The sequence below is a fragment of the Rhincodon typus genome, chromosome 33 (genome assembly GCF_021869965.1).
Source record: "Rhincodon typus isolate 14 chromosome 33, sRhiTyp1.1, whole genome shotgun sequence".
NCBI lineage: Eukaryota > Metazoa > Chordata > Chondrichthyes > Orectolobiformes > Rhincodontidae > Rhincodon > Rhincodon typus.
Window position 1 is genome coordinate 34,727,403 of NC_063364.1, and position 16,057 is coordinate 34,743,459.

A 16,057-nucleotide genomic window follows, 5' to 3' on the forward strand; every position below is an offset into this window, starting at 1 on the left:
TGTAAATGGGACTGATAACCAAGATTATTGGGTTTAAATCATAGACAATTAGATTACTTTGTTGTTTAATTTTGTTCTGCTAAAGTAACTGTATTGTTAATAAACTGTGAAGTCTTTTGTTTAAGCTACAAACCCGGTGTCTAGAATTGATTATTCGCAGAGCCTGAGATTGGTTATTCAAAACTGCTGGCTAGGAACCATTGGGATCATTTAAGTCTTTGGAGGTTTGAATTTTGTTTTATTGTGAATGCAGAGGTAGGAAGGCTGATTTGATTCAACTGTCCATCTCCAAGTCGTAACAGCACAAACTTCTAGAAACAATCAAATCATTCAGAATAGTATTAATAGTCACATGGAAAATGTGGGTTAATTAAGGATTCCCAGCATAATTTTCTTGAGAAAAAAATCATGTCTCAATAACTTGCTGGCATTTTTTGAAGTGGTAACAGAGAGGGTTGATGAGGGCAGTGTGGTTGATGTTTAAATGATAGACACTCATAAATGGAGTTAAACAGTAAAAGACTTTCAGAAATTTACAAGCGTTTTATTGTAAATCTGTATGTTACCATAAACACCCAGTTTTGACGTTTACCTTCTGGATCCTTTCCTGATACAAAAGTCAAACCCTCACCTGGGGAAGAGCCTAATTGTTTTTGTTTTTAAAACATCAAATTACCAAAATTACCCAATCATCCATTAGCAAATAACAAACACTTCAGATTAAAGTTAGAATTCAACTTTTTAAAAAATCTTTACAATTAAACTGTTCAAAGATGTTATGACACACCTCTGGAGTAGGTGACACTTGAACCCAGGCCTCCTGGTTGAAAGGTGGGGACATTTCCACTGAGGCACAAGAGCCCTCATAGAACATAGAACATTACAGCGCAGTACAAGCCCTTTGGCTCTCGATGTTGCGCCGACCTGTGAAACCAATCTGAAGCCCATCTAACCTACACTATTCCATTATCATCCATATGTTCATCCAATGACCATTTAAATGCCCTTAAAGTTGGCGAGTCTACTACTGTTGCAGGCAGGGCATTCCACGCCCTTACTACTCTCTGAGTAAAGAACCTACCTCTGACATCTGTCCTATATCTATCACCCCTCAATTTAAAGCTACGTCCCCTTGCGCTAGCCATCACCATCCAAGGAAAAAGGCTCTCGCTGTCCACCCTATCTAATTCTCTGATCATCTTTTATGTCTCTATTAAGTCACCTCTTAACCTTCTTCTCTCTAATGAAAACAGCCTCAAGTCCCTCAGCCTTTCCTCATAAGGCCTTCCCTCCATACCAGGCAACATCCTGGTAAATCTCCTCTGCACCCTTTCCAATGCTTCCACATCCTTCCTATAATGCAGCGACCAGAACTGTACGCAATACTCCAAGTGCGGCCGCACCAGAGTTTTGTACAGCTGCAACATGACCTCATGGCTCCGAAACTCAATCCCTCTACCAATAAAACCTAACACACCGTATGCCTTCTTAACAACGCTATCAACTTGGGTGGCAACTTTCAGGGATCGATGCACATGGACACCGTGATCTCTCTGCTCATCCACACTACCAAGAATCTTACCATTAGCCCAGTACTCTGTGTTCCTGTTACTCCTTCCAAAGTGAATCACCTCACACTTTTCCGCATTAAACTCCATTTGCCACCTCTCAGCCCAGCTCTGCAGCTTATCTATGTCCCTCTGTGACCTGCAACATCCTTCCGCACTATCCACAACTCCACCGACTTTGGTGTCATCCACAAATTTACTAACCCATCCTTCTACGCCCTCATCCAGGTCATTTATAAAAATGACAAACAGCAGTGGCCCCAAAACAGATCCTTGCAGTACACCACTAGTAACTGAACTCCAGGATGAACATTTCCCATCAACCACCACCCTGTGCCTTCTTACAGCTAGCCAATTTCTGATCCAAACCGCTAAATCACCCTCAATCCCATGCCTCCGTATTTTCTGCAATAGCCTACCGTGGGGAACCTTATAAAACGCTTTACTGAAATCCATATACACCACATCAACCGCTTTACCCTCATCCACCTGTTTGGTCACCTTCTCGAAGAACTCAATAAGGTTTGTGAGGCACGACCTACCCTTCACAAAACCGTGTTGACTATCCCTAATCAAATTATTCCTTTCTAGATGATGATAAATCCTATCTCTTATAATCCTTTCCAACACTTTACCCAGAACCGAAGTAAGGCTCACTGGTCTATAATTACCAGGGTTGTCTCTACTCCCCTTCTTGAACAAGGGGACAACATTTGCTCGTCTCCAGTCTTCTGGCACTATTCCTGAAGACAATGACGACATAAAGATCAAAGCCAAAGGCCTGCAATCTCCTCCCCAGCTTCCCAGAGAATCCTAGGATAAATCCCATCCGGCCCAGGGGACTTATCGATTTTCACACTTTCCAGAATTGCTAACACCTCCTCCTGATGAACCTCAATCCCGTCTAGTCTAATAGCCTGTATCTCGGCATTCTCCTCGACAACATAGTATTCACACAGGAAAAAGACAGACGAAAAATATTAATTTAGCGCCTCTCCTATCTCTTCGGACTCCATACACAACTTCCCACTACTGTCCTTGACTGGCCCTAATCTTACTCTGGTCATTCTTTTATTCCTGACATACCTATAGAAAGCTTTAGGGTTTTCCTTGATCCTACCTGCTAAAGACTTCTCATGTCCCCTCCTGGCTCTTCTTAGATCTCTCTTTAGGTCCTTCCTGGCTAACTTGTACCTCTCAAGTGCCCTAACTGAGCCTTCACGTCTCATCTTTACATAAGCCTCCTTCTTCCTCTTGACAAGAGATTCAACTTCTTTAGTAAACCATGGTTCCCTCACTTGACCACTTCCTCCCTGCCTGACAGGTACATACTGGTCAAGGACACGCAGTAGCTGTTCCTTGAACAAGCTCCACATTTCAATTGTGCCCAGACCCTGCAGTTTCCTACTCCATCCTATGCATCCTAAATCTTGCCTATATGCCTCATAATTGCCTTTCCCCCAGCTATAACTCTTGCCCTGCAGTACATACCTATCCCTTTCCATCGCTAAAGTAAACATAACCGAATTGTGGTCACTATCACCTAAGTGCTCACCTACCTCCAAATCTAACACCTGGCCTGGTTCATTACCCAGTACCAAATCCAATGTGGCCTCGCCTCTTGTTGGCCTATCTACATACTGTGTCAGGAAACCCTCCTGCACACATTGGACAAAAACTGACCCATCTAAAGTACTCGAACTATAGCGTTTCCAGTCAATATTTGGAAAGTTAAAGTCCCCCATAACAACTACCCTGTTACTTTCACTCCTATCCAGAATCATCTTTGCAATCCTTTCCTCTACATCTCTGGAACTTTTCAGAGGCCTATAGAAAACTCCCAACAGGGGGACCTCTCCTTTCCTGTTTCTAACTTCAGCCCATACTACCTCAGTAGACGAGTCCTCATCAAACGTCCTTTCTGCCACCGTAATACTGTCCTTGACTAACAATGCCACACCTCCCCCTCTTTTACCACCTTCCCTGATCTTACTGAAACATCTAAACCCCGGAACCTGCAACAACCATTCCTGTCCCTGCTCTATCCATGTCTCCGAAATGGCCACAACATCGAAGTCCCAGTACCAACCCATGCTGCAAGTTCACCCACTTTATTCCGGATGCTCTTGGCGTTGAAGTAGACACACTTCAAACCACCTTCCTGCCTGCCGGTACACTCCTGCGACCTTGAAACCTTATTCATGACCTCACTACTCTCAACCTCCTGTACACTGGAGCTACAATTCAGGTTCCCATCCCCCTGCTGAATTAGTTTAAACCCTCCCGAAGAGCGTTAGGAAATTTCCCCCCCAGGATATTGGTACCCTTCAGGTGTAGACCATCCCATTTGTAGAGGTCCCATTACCCCAGAATGAGCCCCAATTATCCAGGTATCTGAATCCCTCCCTCCTGCACCATCCCTGTAGCCACGTGTTCAACTGCTCTCTCTCCCTATTCCTCGCCTTGCTAGCATGTGGCACGAGTAACAAACCAGAGATAACAACTCTGTTTGTTCTAGCTTCCACCCTAGCTCCTTGAATTTCTGCCTTACATCCCCATCCCTTTTCCTACCTATGTCGTTGGTGCCTATGTGGACCACGACTTGGGGCTGCTCCCCCTCCCCCTTAAGGATCCCAAAAACACGATCCGAGACATCACGGACCCTGGCACCTGGGAGGCAACACACCAGCCGCGAGTCTCTCTCGTTCCCACAGAATCTCCTATCTGTCCCCCTAACTATGGAGTCCTCAATGACTAATGCTCTCCTCCTCTCCCCACTTCCCTTCTGAGCAACAGGGACAGACTCTGTGCCAGAGACCTGTACCCCATGGCTTACCCCTGGTAAGTCGTCCCCCCCCAACAGTATCCAAAACGGTATACTTGTTCTTGAGGGGAATGGCCACAGGGGATCCCTGCACTGTCTGCCTGTTCCCTTTCCGTTCCCTGTCTGTAACCTATCTACCTTTTTCCTGTACCCGAGGTGTGACTACCTCCCTGTAACTCCTCTCAATTACCCCCTCAGCCTCCCTCAAGACCCCAATTCTGTTTTTTTTAAAAACAAGAGTGAATCTTCTACATTGATGTCTAATATGAGACATCAGCATGGTAGTTTTTTCTTAAAAAAAGATAATCAACCTGTCTAGACATGTCATGACATGCCTGGGGCAGATGGTAAACGATACCAGATCTTCTAGCCCAGAGATAGGGATATTACTACTATCAAAAAGGACATTAGTGCCTATGTAGTAACAGGAAGTGAATTCTACATACAGACACTGGGCTAAAATCAGGAACAATGAGAAATATAATACACAGGATTCGAATCTGCATAGAGACCCCAATGGAGTGCAAATCCATTGCCGTAACCAGTTCATCACGGTCTCAGAATAAAGTGCTGCGGTAGATTTCAGAAGTTCTGAAGAAAATTAAAAAAGGATTCAAAACATGGACTCCTCTCCCCACAGATGGCGCCAAACCTGCCGAGACCTGGGTGTGTGTGTGTGCACAAGTCATTAAAAGGTGGCAAGACAATGAACAGAACAGTGCATAAATCATACAGTATTCTAGGCTTTACTAATGGGAGACGAGACTAGAAGAGCAAGGAGATTATGCTGAACTTGCATAATGATAAGTTAGGTCTAAGGTGGAGTATTATACACAATTCTGGGAGCTACACTTCTCACATTGGAGAAAGGAATAAAAAAAGTTTACAAGAATGGCTCCAGAGATAAGAACCTTCAGTTTTGAGAACAGATTGGAAAACTGGGATTGTTATCCTTGCAGAAGAGAAGGCTGAGAGAGAGAATTTGATTGAAGTTTTCAAAATTATGATGAGCCTGCACAGAATACACAGGGAGATACTGTTCCCACTTGGAAAAGGAGAACAAGATGGTATAGACTGAAAGTAATTAGTAACAGGTGCAAATGTGAAGTGAGGATTTTCTTTTCATACAGCAAATAGTTAGAGCCTGGAATGCACGTCCAAGAAATGTGGTGAAGGCAGCTTCTATTGGAGGCAAAGAGACACTAGACGATTACTTGAACAGAAACAAATGTGGAGGAGATTAACACCAAATTATAATGCTCAGAGAGTCAGTGCAGACATGATGGGCCAAATGGCCTCCCTTCTTAATGTGAAAATTCTGAGATCCTGGACTTAATTTTATGCAGCCAAGAATGTGGACCTAGATTTCTGTCCATTTAAATGTCTGCCATTGGATCCACTGCTGCCATTGATGGCCCACTAAATAAACAGTAAGGTTAGTGTGCAGCCTAGTTGTGAAGAACACCATTAGACCATTGCATGGGACATTTTATAAATATCACCAATGCATGTTTTTGTTGAACAAAGAGATATCAATGAGTTGGAAAACTTATTGCCTCACAGTACTTTCAAATGTTTTAATCAGCAGTGTTCTGATGCAAAACATAAACATTGGCAAGTTATACCTGCAGTGACAGATGGAGAGTTGCAGGAGACGAGTAGCATAAATGGAAAAGAATGGTGCATCAACATGTGACTGAATGATTCTCCCAAGAAAAGCTTAAAAGCTCAGTAGTAAGTTACAAGGGAGACAGATAACACTATGGGTACTGATCACTGTGCAAGGATTTCCATTTTGAATACATTTTATAGTTTAGTGGTGTGCCCTGAATGGTTTAGCAAAATAAACAGCAGCCATTTTCCTAACCTGGTGCATCAGTTGTATGTGTCAGTGGTGCTGATGCCTCTGCCAAAGCAGCTAACGTAGCCAATACTGACGTAGAGGAATTGCCAAATTGTACCGCAGGCTCTAAAACAAAAAAAAATGATCCTTAGATTAAAAGGTTACTGAAGATTTATACTTACACACATCATTTAAAAATGCATTCAAACTAATCAAAACAGTGATCTTTGGAATGGTGTTAAAAAAGCCAAACTTGATGAATGATGGTTTTTAAAAAAAGCTGTATTTGAATTATATTCAGTGTTTTTAAAATAAAAATAGTTAATGCCATAAATTTAATTAGCTTGACAAATTACATTTATGCATTTGGATGGATTATTTTAACAAATCAGAATCAAGCGGGAAAATCAGCTGATTTATCATTTTCTATTCATTATCTGTGGTATAGTTGAGCTAAAGGGAAAAAATGTTCATGTTTGGAAAGTGGTACACTCCAATTTCAGGCCCCCAGGTGTTATGGTCTAATACAGGGAAGGTGGTTACAGAGTAAAGCTCCATCTTCACTCCCAAGCATGCATTATAATTTTGTAGTTTAAAATCAGTCACATCAAGCACAATGATGAGGTTAGTGGGTGAGAGGAAATCACTGACACCTCAGTGAAATGACTCCCTACAAAGCACAGGGGCACAGAACTAATATTAAGAAGGGGAGGGTCAGGAAATTCAGGACACTGGAGTCCTGATCTCACTGCAAAGTCCCGACAAGAGCTCACCAATGATGTAACTGGGCTCAGATTTTGACTTTGCTTGGGACGTGCATCTTGAACAGCGAGAGAAATTCCCAAACCCAATTATACCTTAGCACCCATCCCACTCCTGCTGGGGCTGACACAATACCGAGGTTTACTGATTCTTTACATTCAACCATCCTTACAGGTCAGTTAAAGGCCATTAAACATTTTCTGTTTAAAGTCTAGGAGCATCTTTAAAAAACATGCTAATTATAGATAACAAGATGCAACCTCATAAAAAGGGAAGTGAAACTTGGGTAACTAAAGTATTGGTATTTTCCCAGCATGGTTCTGAAGGTAGGTTGCTGCCTCAGAGTCAGAATGCTATAGATAGAAGGCCCAATGTGACTTGTGCATTGAGCCTTCAGTGCAATATCAGAAACATCATCTTTTAGACAAGTGTAAATTCAGGCTTCATCCACCTAGGTAGATGATCCTATAGCATGATCTGAAAGAAGCAGGGAATTTTGTTTGCTGGCTTGGGCAATTTTCACTCGAAGTATCATTAAACAGATTTTTTAAGCATTCATTAATTGGCTCTGAGTGTCTGATGGGCACAAAAATTCACTGCCACATTACCTGCAACAATGACTGTTCAGAAGAAATACTCCATTGGCTTGAATACAATGGAATATCTTGAACATGTACAAGGCACAACATATAGATGCAGTTTCTTAATACCAGGAGCATTATACCTCATTGATTACAGGTGGAAAAACGATTTATTAGCTTCACTGGAAAGTTCAGTAATGATTACCTATATCCTGTGACCAAAACATGCATACCCCAGCCATCAGTGCCTGAGATTGTTCTAAACCTCCATAAAGTTTACCGACCAGTCCAATCAATTACTTCAGTCTAGGAATAAAATCATTCACCTTCAGTCAAAGATCAGACCAAATAGGATGTAGAGGGCTTCATAGCATGGAGAGCCAAAACAGATGTAAAGTGACAAACATACCTGATGCCTTTGTTGTTCCAGTGGAAACTAGTCCAGTTAGATTGACAACTCCTCCAGGCCCAATAATGAATTGTGGTGCAGCATCATGAACCATGATTGCATCAGAGCTGTCAGAATTTGTGTTATTCTGGTTCTGCATTGCTGTCTAGTATTACAAGGGAGAAAGTTATTGAGCATAAAAAAAAAGTGTACACTTCTTGTGGTTTATCTTAGAGAAATTGTTCTGCCACTTGCATTTCTGCTACATTGAGAAATAAATTGATTGTTACTAAATTTATGGCTTCACTGACCTCTGCTTAACTGAAGGAGCAGACAATTATATTGGTGACCCTGTCAGTTAATCTCCCTGGCCAAGATAACCATTTACAGACACAGGCAAGGGCATGGTTCTGCCCAACTGCCTGCCTTTCTTCCATGGTTATATCCACCCCTGGTGTCCCTGCTGAGGGAGCACAATTTGTCCACTGTTACTCTTGATGCCTTCTGCAAAAGCTAAGTACCAGAGGATTGGAGTGCATTGTCAGCCCAGGAATTATTTTTTAAATTAAGTAAGCTTTTAAATGGGACACTGGATTAGCAATGGGTTTATAAGAGCGGTATTAACCAGCATCCCAGGAAATTCACGAAAAGCAAGCTAGTCTCTGGTGAACAGGAATATCCAGCAATTTAACCTGCACATCTTTGGCCTGTGGGAGGAAACCAAAGCACCTGGTGGAAACCCATACAGACACAGGGAGAATGTCTGTGTGGAGTTTGCCCAGTTGCCCAATGCTGGAATTGAACCTGGGTCGCTGGCACTGTGAGGCAGCAGTGCTAATCACCGAGCCACCATGCTGCACCAAAAAAGGACTCGGGAGCCAACCTTCTTGTTTGGTGGTTACAGACTGGTGACAGAATTGAGCTTCTGCGATTATTATTAATTTTCCCCTTTCACTCATTATTGGGGTTTTGCCGGTTTATCTGGTGGAGGGGTCTTTGGCAAGCCACAGGCAAGGGCCCAGAAGACTGGGCCATAGCCACTGTCGTTCTTTTGTCTAAGGGCAAAAGTGATAATCCAGGATACTGTAGGCCAGTGAGCCTTACATCAACGGTAGGGAAATTATTGGAGAAGGTTCTTAGGGAAGGATTTACTTGCATTCAGAAAAATATGGATTTATTACAAATAGTCAACAGGGCTTTGTGCAGGGGAGGTCTTGTCTCACAATTTTGATTGAGGTTTTGGGGAAGTGACAAAGATGATTGAAGTGGGCAGCCGACGTGGTCTATGTGGACTTTACTAAAATATTTGACAAGGTCCCTCATGATAGGTTGGTTCAGAAGATTGTCGATCCCACGTGACTTAATCAGTTAGTAAGTTGGATACAAAATTGGCTTGGTCTAGGAAGAACGAACAGTTGTGGAAGGATATTTTTCTGACTGGAGGTGTGTGACCAGTGGTCCACAAGGCTGAGACCTCTATTGTTTGTAACATATGTATGTAAATGATTTGGATGAAAATCTAGGTGATTTGCTAGTGAGTTTGCAGATGACAGGAAAATTAGTGAAGTTGTGGATAGTGAGGAAGGTTGTCAAAGGATACAGCAGAATATTGATAAGTTGGGAAGTTAAGCAGAGAAAGGCATAGGGTGGTTAACGATGCAAGTGAGGTTTTGGTCAAGAATAAGAAGGAAGCATTTGTCAGGTATAGACAGCAGAGATTGAGTGAATCCCTAGAAGGGTATAAAGGCAGTTGGAGTATACTTAAGAGGGAAATCAGGAGGGCAAAAAGATGGCAACAGGGTAAGTTGCTCCATTCAGAGCTTCACACTGCTCACCAGGTCCCTTTCCTTTTTCTTATTTTTTTCCCCTCCTCTTCTTCTCTCTACACTCTGCAGTAATTCTATCCCCTCCCAAAACCTCCCCAGCTCACTCACCCACCCTTTAACTACCGACCTAAGCAGTTGGGAAGGAGTCAGGTCACGATGGGGAACTGCGTGGCTGAAGCTGAATGTGTGGGCCGTGTCCTGCAGCAACGATGGATTAAGCGTGAGCTGGAGTGATGGCAGTGACAGCGGGCTGGCAAGGGGCCGGCGGTACAGAGAGAGAGCGGGCCGGCGGTACAGAGAGCGCGGGGCGGCGGTCAGTGGCGACATTGGCATCCTCCTGGGTGTCCTAGCGATTGGAGCAGTGCCTGCACCATTGTGGAGATGGGACTTGGGACTCTGAGATCTGGACTTTTCTTTTTCTCTTACTTACCTTTTGGCTCTGTTAAATCTTTTAATTCTGGTTTTGTAACCAAGTGGGCACCAGTGAATGGCAACATTGTGCTCTTTTCGCTGTTCTTATGTATTCCCATACTTAGTATGTGTGACAAATAAATAAATCCAAATCTAAACAGGAGATAGCTTTGGCAAATACGGTTCTGGAGAATCCAAAGGGATTCAACAAATACATGAAGGACAAAAGAGAATAGGGCCCCTTAAATATTAGCAAGTCTACCTATGTGTGGAACCGCAGGAGATGGGGGAAGATACTAAACGAGTATTTTGCAGTGTTTACTACAGAGAAGGATATGGAAAATAGAGAATATGGGGAAATAAATGGTGACATCTTGAAAAACATCCACATTACAGAGGTGGTGGTGTTGGACGTCTTAAAACGCATAAATGTGGATAAATCCCCGGTACTTTAATCAGGTGTACCCTAGAACTCTGTGGGAAACTAGGGAAGTGATTGCTGGGCCCCTTGCTGAGATATTTGGATCATTGACAGCGACATCCAACCTTCAGTCTTCTGGCACCACACCTAACGTAGTGCCACTATATAAGAAAGGTGCTAAGGAAAAGCCAGGGTTAGTGAGCCAGACATCGGTGGTTGGACAGCATCCTGAGGGACAGGATTTATATGTATTTGGAAAGGCAAGGATGGATTAGGGATATTCAACATGGCTTCGTGCGTGGGAAATCATGTCTCACTAACTTGATTGAGCTTTTTGAAGAAGTAACAAAGAGGATTGATGAGGGCACAGCGGTGGATATGATCTATATGGGCCTCAGTCAGGTGTTCAACAAGATTCCTCATGGTAGACTGGTTAGCAAGGTTAGATCACATGGAATACAGGGAGAACTGGCCATGTGGATATAGAACAGGCTCAAAGGTAGAAGACAGAGGATGGTGGTGGTGGTGGTTTACTTTTCAGGCTGAAGGCCTGTGACCAGCAGTGTGCAACAAGTGCTGGGTCCACTGCTTTTTGTCCTTTATGTAAATGGTTTGGATGTGAACATAGGAGGTATGATTAGTAAGTTTGCAGATGACGCCAAAATTCAGAGGTGTAGTGGACAGTGAAGAAGGTTACTTCAGAGTACAATGGGACCTTGATCAATGGGCTGAGGAGTGGCAGATGGAGTTTAATTTAGTTAAATGTGAGGTGCTGCATTTTGGAAAGGCAAATCAGGGCAGGACTTAATGGCAAGGTCCTGGGGAGTGTTGCTGAACAAAGAGGCCTTGGAGTGCAGGTTTATAGTTCCTTGAAAGTGGAGTCGCAGGTAGATAGGATAGTGAAGGCGGTGTTTGGTAAGCTTGCCCTTATTGGTCAGTGCATCAAGTAAAGGAGTTGGGAGGTCATATTGTGTTTGTACAAGACATTGGTTCAACCACTTGTGGAACACTGCATGCAATTCTTGTCTCCCTGCTAATATGAAGAATGTTGTGAAACTTGAAAGGGTTCAGAAAAGATTTACAAGAATGTTGCCAGAGTTGGAAGGTTTGCGCTATAGGGAGGGGCTGAATAGGCTGGGGCTATTTTTCCCTGGAGCCTTGGAGGCTGACAGGTGACATTATAGAGGTTGATAAGGAGCATGGATGGGATAAATAGACAAGGTCTTTTCCCTGGGGTGGAGAGTCCAAAACCAGAAAGTACAGGTGTGAGGTGAGAGAGGAAGGACTTAAAAGGGACCTAAAGGCAACTTTTTCACACAGATGATGGTGTGTGTATGGAACGAGCTGTCAGTGAAACGAGTGGAGGCTGGGACGAGTACAACATTTAAAAAGGCATCTGGATGGGTATATGAATAGGAAGGGTTTAGAGGGGATATGGACCAAATGGAACTAGATTAATTCAGGATATCTGGTTGGCATGGACAAATTAGGCCTTAGGGTCTGTTTCTGTGCTGTACAACTCTATGACTGTAAGTGTGAGGCAATGCATTTTGGGAAGTCAAATGCAAGAGGGAAGTATACAGTAAATGGCAGGACCCTTAGGAGCATTGATACACAGAATCATCTTGTGACGCAAGACCACAGCTTCCCGAGAGTGGCAACACAAGTGGATAAGATAGTGAAGATAGCATACAGCAACCTTACTTCATTGGTCAAGGTACACAGAGTATAAAAGTTGGCAAGTCATTTTGCAGCTGCATAAAACTTCAGTTAGACCACATTTGGAATTATGTATGCATTTTTGGACCCCACACTATTGGAAAAATGTGGAGGTTTTGGAGACGGTGCAGAAGAGGTTTACCAATGTTGTCTGGATTGCAGCATACTTGCTTTAAAGGAGAGGCTAGAGAAACTTGGATTTATTTTGCTAGAGCATCAGAGGCTGAGAGGTGACCTGATAGATATATATATAAAATTATGAGACATTGTCAAGGTGGATAGTTAATATCTTTTGCCCAGGGTGGAAATGTCAAATACTAGGTGGTATAGATTTAAAGTGAGGGTGATAGGGGGGTGAAGTTTACAAGGAGATGTATGAGGCAAGTTATTCTTCAAAAAGCAGAAGGTGGGAGGTGCCTGGAACACGCTACCAGGGGAAGTGGCAGAAGCAGATATGATAGCTACATTTAAGAGGCATTTAGACATTCACATGAACAGACGGGGCATACAGGAATACGGACCATGTGCAGGCAGATGGAATTTGTTTAGAACTGCATCATAGTTGTTCAGCACAGAAATGGTGGGTCAAAGGAATTGTTTTTGTGTTGTACTGTTCTATGTTAAGACAAGTTTTGAATTGAAGTAGGAGTGAAATTTCACAGAAATTAATCTGTTAAAGGATAGTGTTGGGGATATATATAATCTGGTATATAGCTTTTTGTTTTTCCCTTTTGTGTAATAAACAATGTTTTCTTTTTAAAGAACATCTGCAGCCTCACGTGAATAGGTTTCGGTGTGTAACAGCTACAAACAAACAAATGTTTCCCTCTGGGATTTGAATTGATCTGTATTACAAATCAATTGGAACATATGGGTGATGTTACTTCTATTAACTAATTACCTGAAGCAGTAAAATCAATTCTTCATCCTCATTGTCCACTGCTATATCAAAGGCTGTTTTGCAGAATTTACTTGGTGTGTGAACATCAGCTCCATATTTTATCAAGAGCTCAACCACATCTTGGTGACTATGCTCCACTGCCCAGTGAAGGGCCGTCATCTTAAGCATATCCTTTGCATTTATGTCAGCTCCATTCTGTCAAGTAAGGGGAGAATGTGTGTCAGGGGGAAAAAAAAACGACCTGTGGGAAAACAGACACTTATTGTCCTTCTGATTGCATAAAATTGTGCAAATAAAATGAAATTTGCATGGTGAAAGTATCCTGTTACACCAATCGCAGATCCTCTGAACTTACTCTCTGTTTTGCTAGTTTACAATGATCCTTCCATTTGCTACACTTTTCTACAAGTCCCTAAATACAAAAGGTAATGTCCAACACTACGTGTAGCTGATAATGATGCAGAGTGTCACGATGAATGTTCCTTTGTACATCTAAAAATGGTTAAAGTAAACAAAGAAAATAAACAGGCGCTGGGGTGCACCAATAGCCACACGTGAATCAACGTCCTCTGGAATGTCTAACCTACTGACTGTTATAGTATATTTGTAAATGTTGTGAATATTTTCAGCACAGGGCCTTTGGATATAAACATGGAGGGATATTGTGTATTTGCGCAAGTATGGTAGATTATCACTTTAAGAGTCCAATCTAGTGATATAATTATGATATCATTGGCCATTTTAGGCTGACAAACAGCTCTTTCTAAGCTTGCTGCCTGTAGTGGGAACATCTCCATAATAAATCTCTTGCTATTTATACTTCAGCCTTGTAAAGGTAACTACAAAGTCAAGAGGGATCAGCTGGCCACAGTGGACTGGAAAGGGAGCCTAGACGGGAAGATGGTGGAGCAGTAATAGCATGAGTTTCTGGGGGTAATTCCGGAGGACCTTGGAAATTCATCCCAAGGAAGGAAAAATACATACTAATGGAAGGATGATGCAACCATTGCTGACAAGGGAAGTCAGGGACAGAATAAAAGCAAAAGAAAAAGTATACAAGGTGGTGAAGATTAGTGGGAAGTCAGGAGGATGAAGGGCAATTTTTAAATTTTAAAACACAGAGTGGTTTGTGTGTGGGATGAACCACCAAAGGAAGTGGTGGATGTGGGTACAGTTACAACATTTAAAAGACATTTGGATAAAGCACATGAATAGGAAAAGGTTTGGAGGAATATAGGCTAAACACAGGCAGGTGGGACTAGTTTAGGTGGGAACACGGTCGATGTGGACTGATTGGACTGAAGGGTCGGTTTCCATGCCATATGACAATGACTATATGTTTGGGAAGCATTTAAAAACCATTCTTGCATTGTCGCTAAGTTTGCAGATGACAAAGATAGGTGAAGGGACAGGTACTGCTGAGGAAGCAGGAAGGCTGCAGAAGGTCTCGGACAGGCCAGGAAAGTGAATAGTTCTGTATGTGTTACAATCAAATATTTCTGTAACTCAGGTTTGACCAAAATCTGTATTGCTCAAAAGCTGACCTCCAGCTAATCCAGCAACTAGGTCTTCAAATAAAGGAAAAGCATACTGCTCAGCACAGTACTGGATTAATAGTAACCTTAAAATCACTATAGATGTGCCCTGATCCATCTTTCTTCAACACTGTATGATAGACATAGCCCACTCAGTCATATTTATGGGTTCAAGGATTCCAGTCTTGACCAGCCTCTAATTCTGCCTCAACATTTTGTCTGACTGCATAAGGCACTGATTTAGCCTTGCAACATTTTGCTTCATTCTCATCCTTGATTTTCAATTTGATCTTTTCAATGCTTCCCAGATCCCCATCGAAAACAATGGCATATTTCTTCACAATTTGCGATAGATCAGTCTCAGAATCTGACAAGCGATTTATTTCAGCCCAGTTGAGTTTGACTTTGATTTTCTCCAACCACATTCTTCCCAATAAAAGGTGGTGAATTTCTTTTGACAATGTGCAAGGACAAATTTTCAGTATAAATGTATCACTGAATATTCACATTGATACAACCCCTTAATGGCACCATTTGCCTCTGAGTAGAAGTTAGGAGGGGTGCAGCACAATGGGACTCAGCTGATTCTGACACACGCTTTCAGGTATCAAAGAAACTGCCAGCAGTTCTAGAGTTTTCTAGGTGATAGTGAGCAGTAATAGCGAGATGGCCTCCCAGCTGCATCAAAACTACCACAGTGACTTCACAGATGCGGTTAACAAGCAGATCAGTCTGGAGCTCTATTCTTCCTATGTTTACTTCTCCATATCCTCCTACTTTAACCAGAATAATGTTGCCCTGCATCACTTTGCGTTCTTTCAGGAGCAGTCCCACGAGGGATGGAAACATGCCAAAAAACTGATGGAATTCTCGAGCAAACGTGGAGGCAGAGTCCTCGTGCAGGACATCAAGAAGCCAGAGCAGGAAGAGTGGAGCAATGGTCTGGAGGCAATGCAAAAGGCTCTGTAGATGGAGTGGGATGTGAACCAGAGTCTCTGAGATCTGCACAAACTCTCCTCTGGCAACACAGACCCTCATCTTTGACTTCCTGGAGACGTCACTTGGATGAGCAAGTGAAGAGGACCAAGAGATGGGACATTACATAACTGACCTGAAGAGACTGGGAGCCCTTGAGAATGGCATGGGAGATTACCTGTTTGGGAAGCTCACCTTGGGGTAGAGTGACTGAACTGACTGCAGGGAGCAAGCTTCTTGTGATAAGTGTAAAATGGTTTACGCATGTCTTTATAGGAGTAGTGAGACCTAGACAATATTGTC

The 16,057-nt window shown here is 42.7% G+C and overlaps 1 protein-coding gene across 10 annotated transcripts in view; it reads right to left on the reverse strand.

Moving 5' to 3' along the window:
* Positions 1–16,057, reverse strand: part of gabpb1 (GA binding protein transcription factor subunit beta 1) — a 72,140-nt gene that overhangs the window by 30,402 nt on the left and 25,681 nt on the right. For 9 of the 10 annotated variants that reach the window (XR_007265447.1, XM_048616097.1, XM_048616098.1 and 6 more), the window contains 3 exons: positions 13,245–13,439; positions 7,988–8,132; positions 6,260–6,361 (listed from right to left, as the gene is read on the reverse strand). Coding sequence is in view for 9 of the 10 variants with exons in the window: in XM_048616097.1 (XP_048472054.1) it covers positions 6,260–6,361; positions 7,988–8,132; positions 13,245–13,439 (442 nt within the window). In the remaining variant the exon portion in view is untranslated. The remainder of the gene's footprint in view (positions 1–6,259; positions 6,362–7,987; positions 8,133–13,244; positions 13,440–16,057) is intronic. The other variant, XM_048616103.1, reaches the window with a different exon arrangement.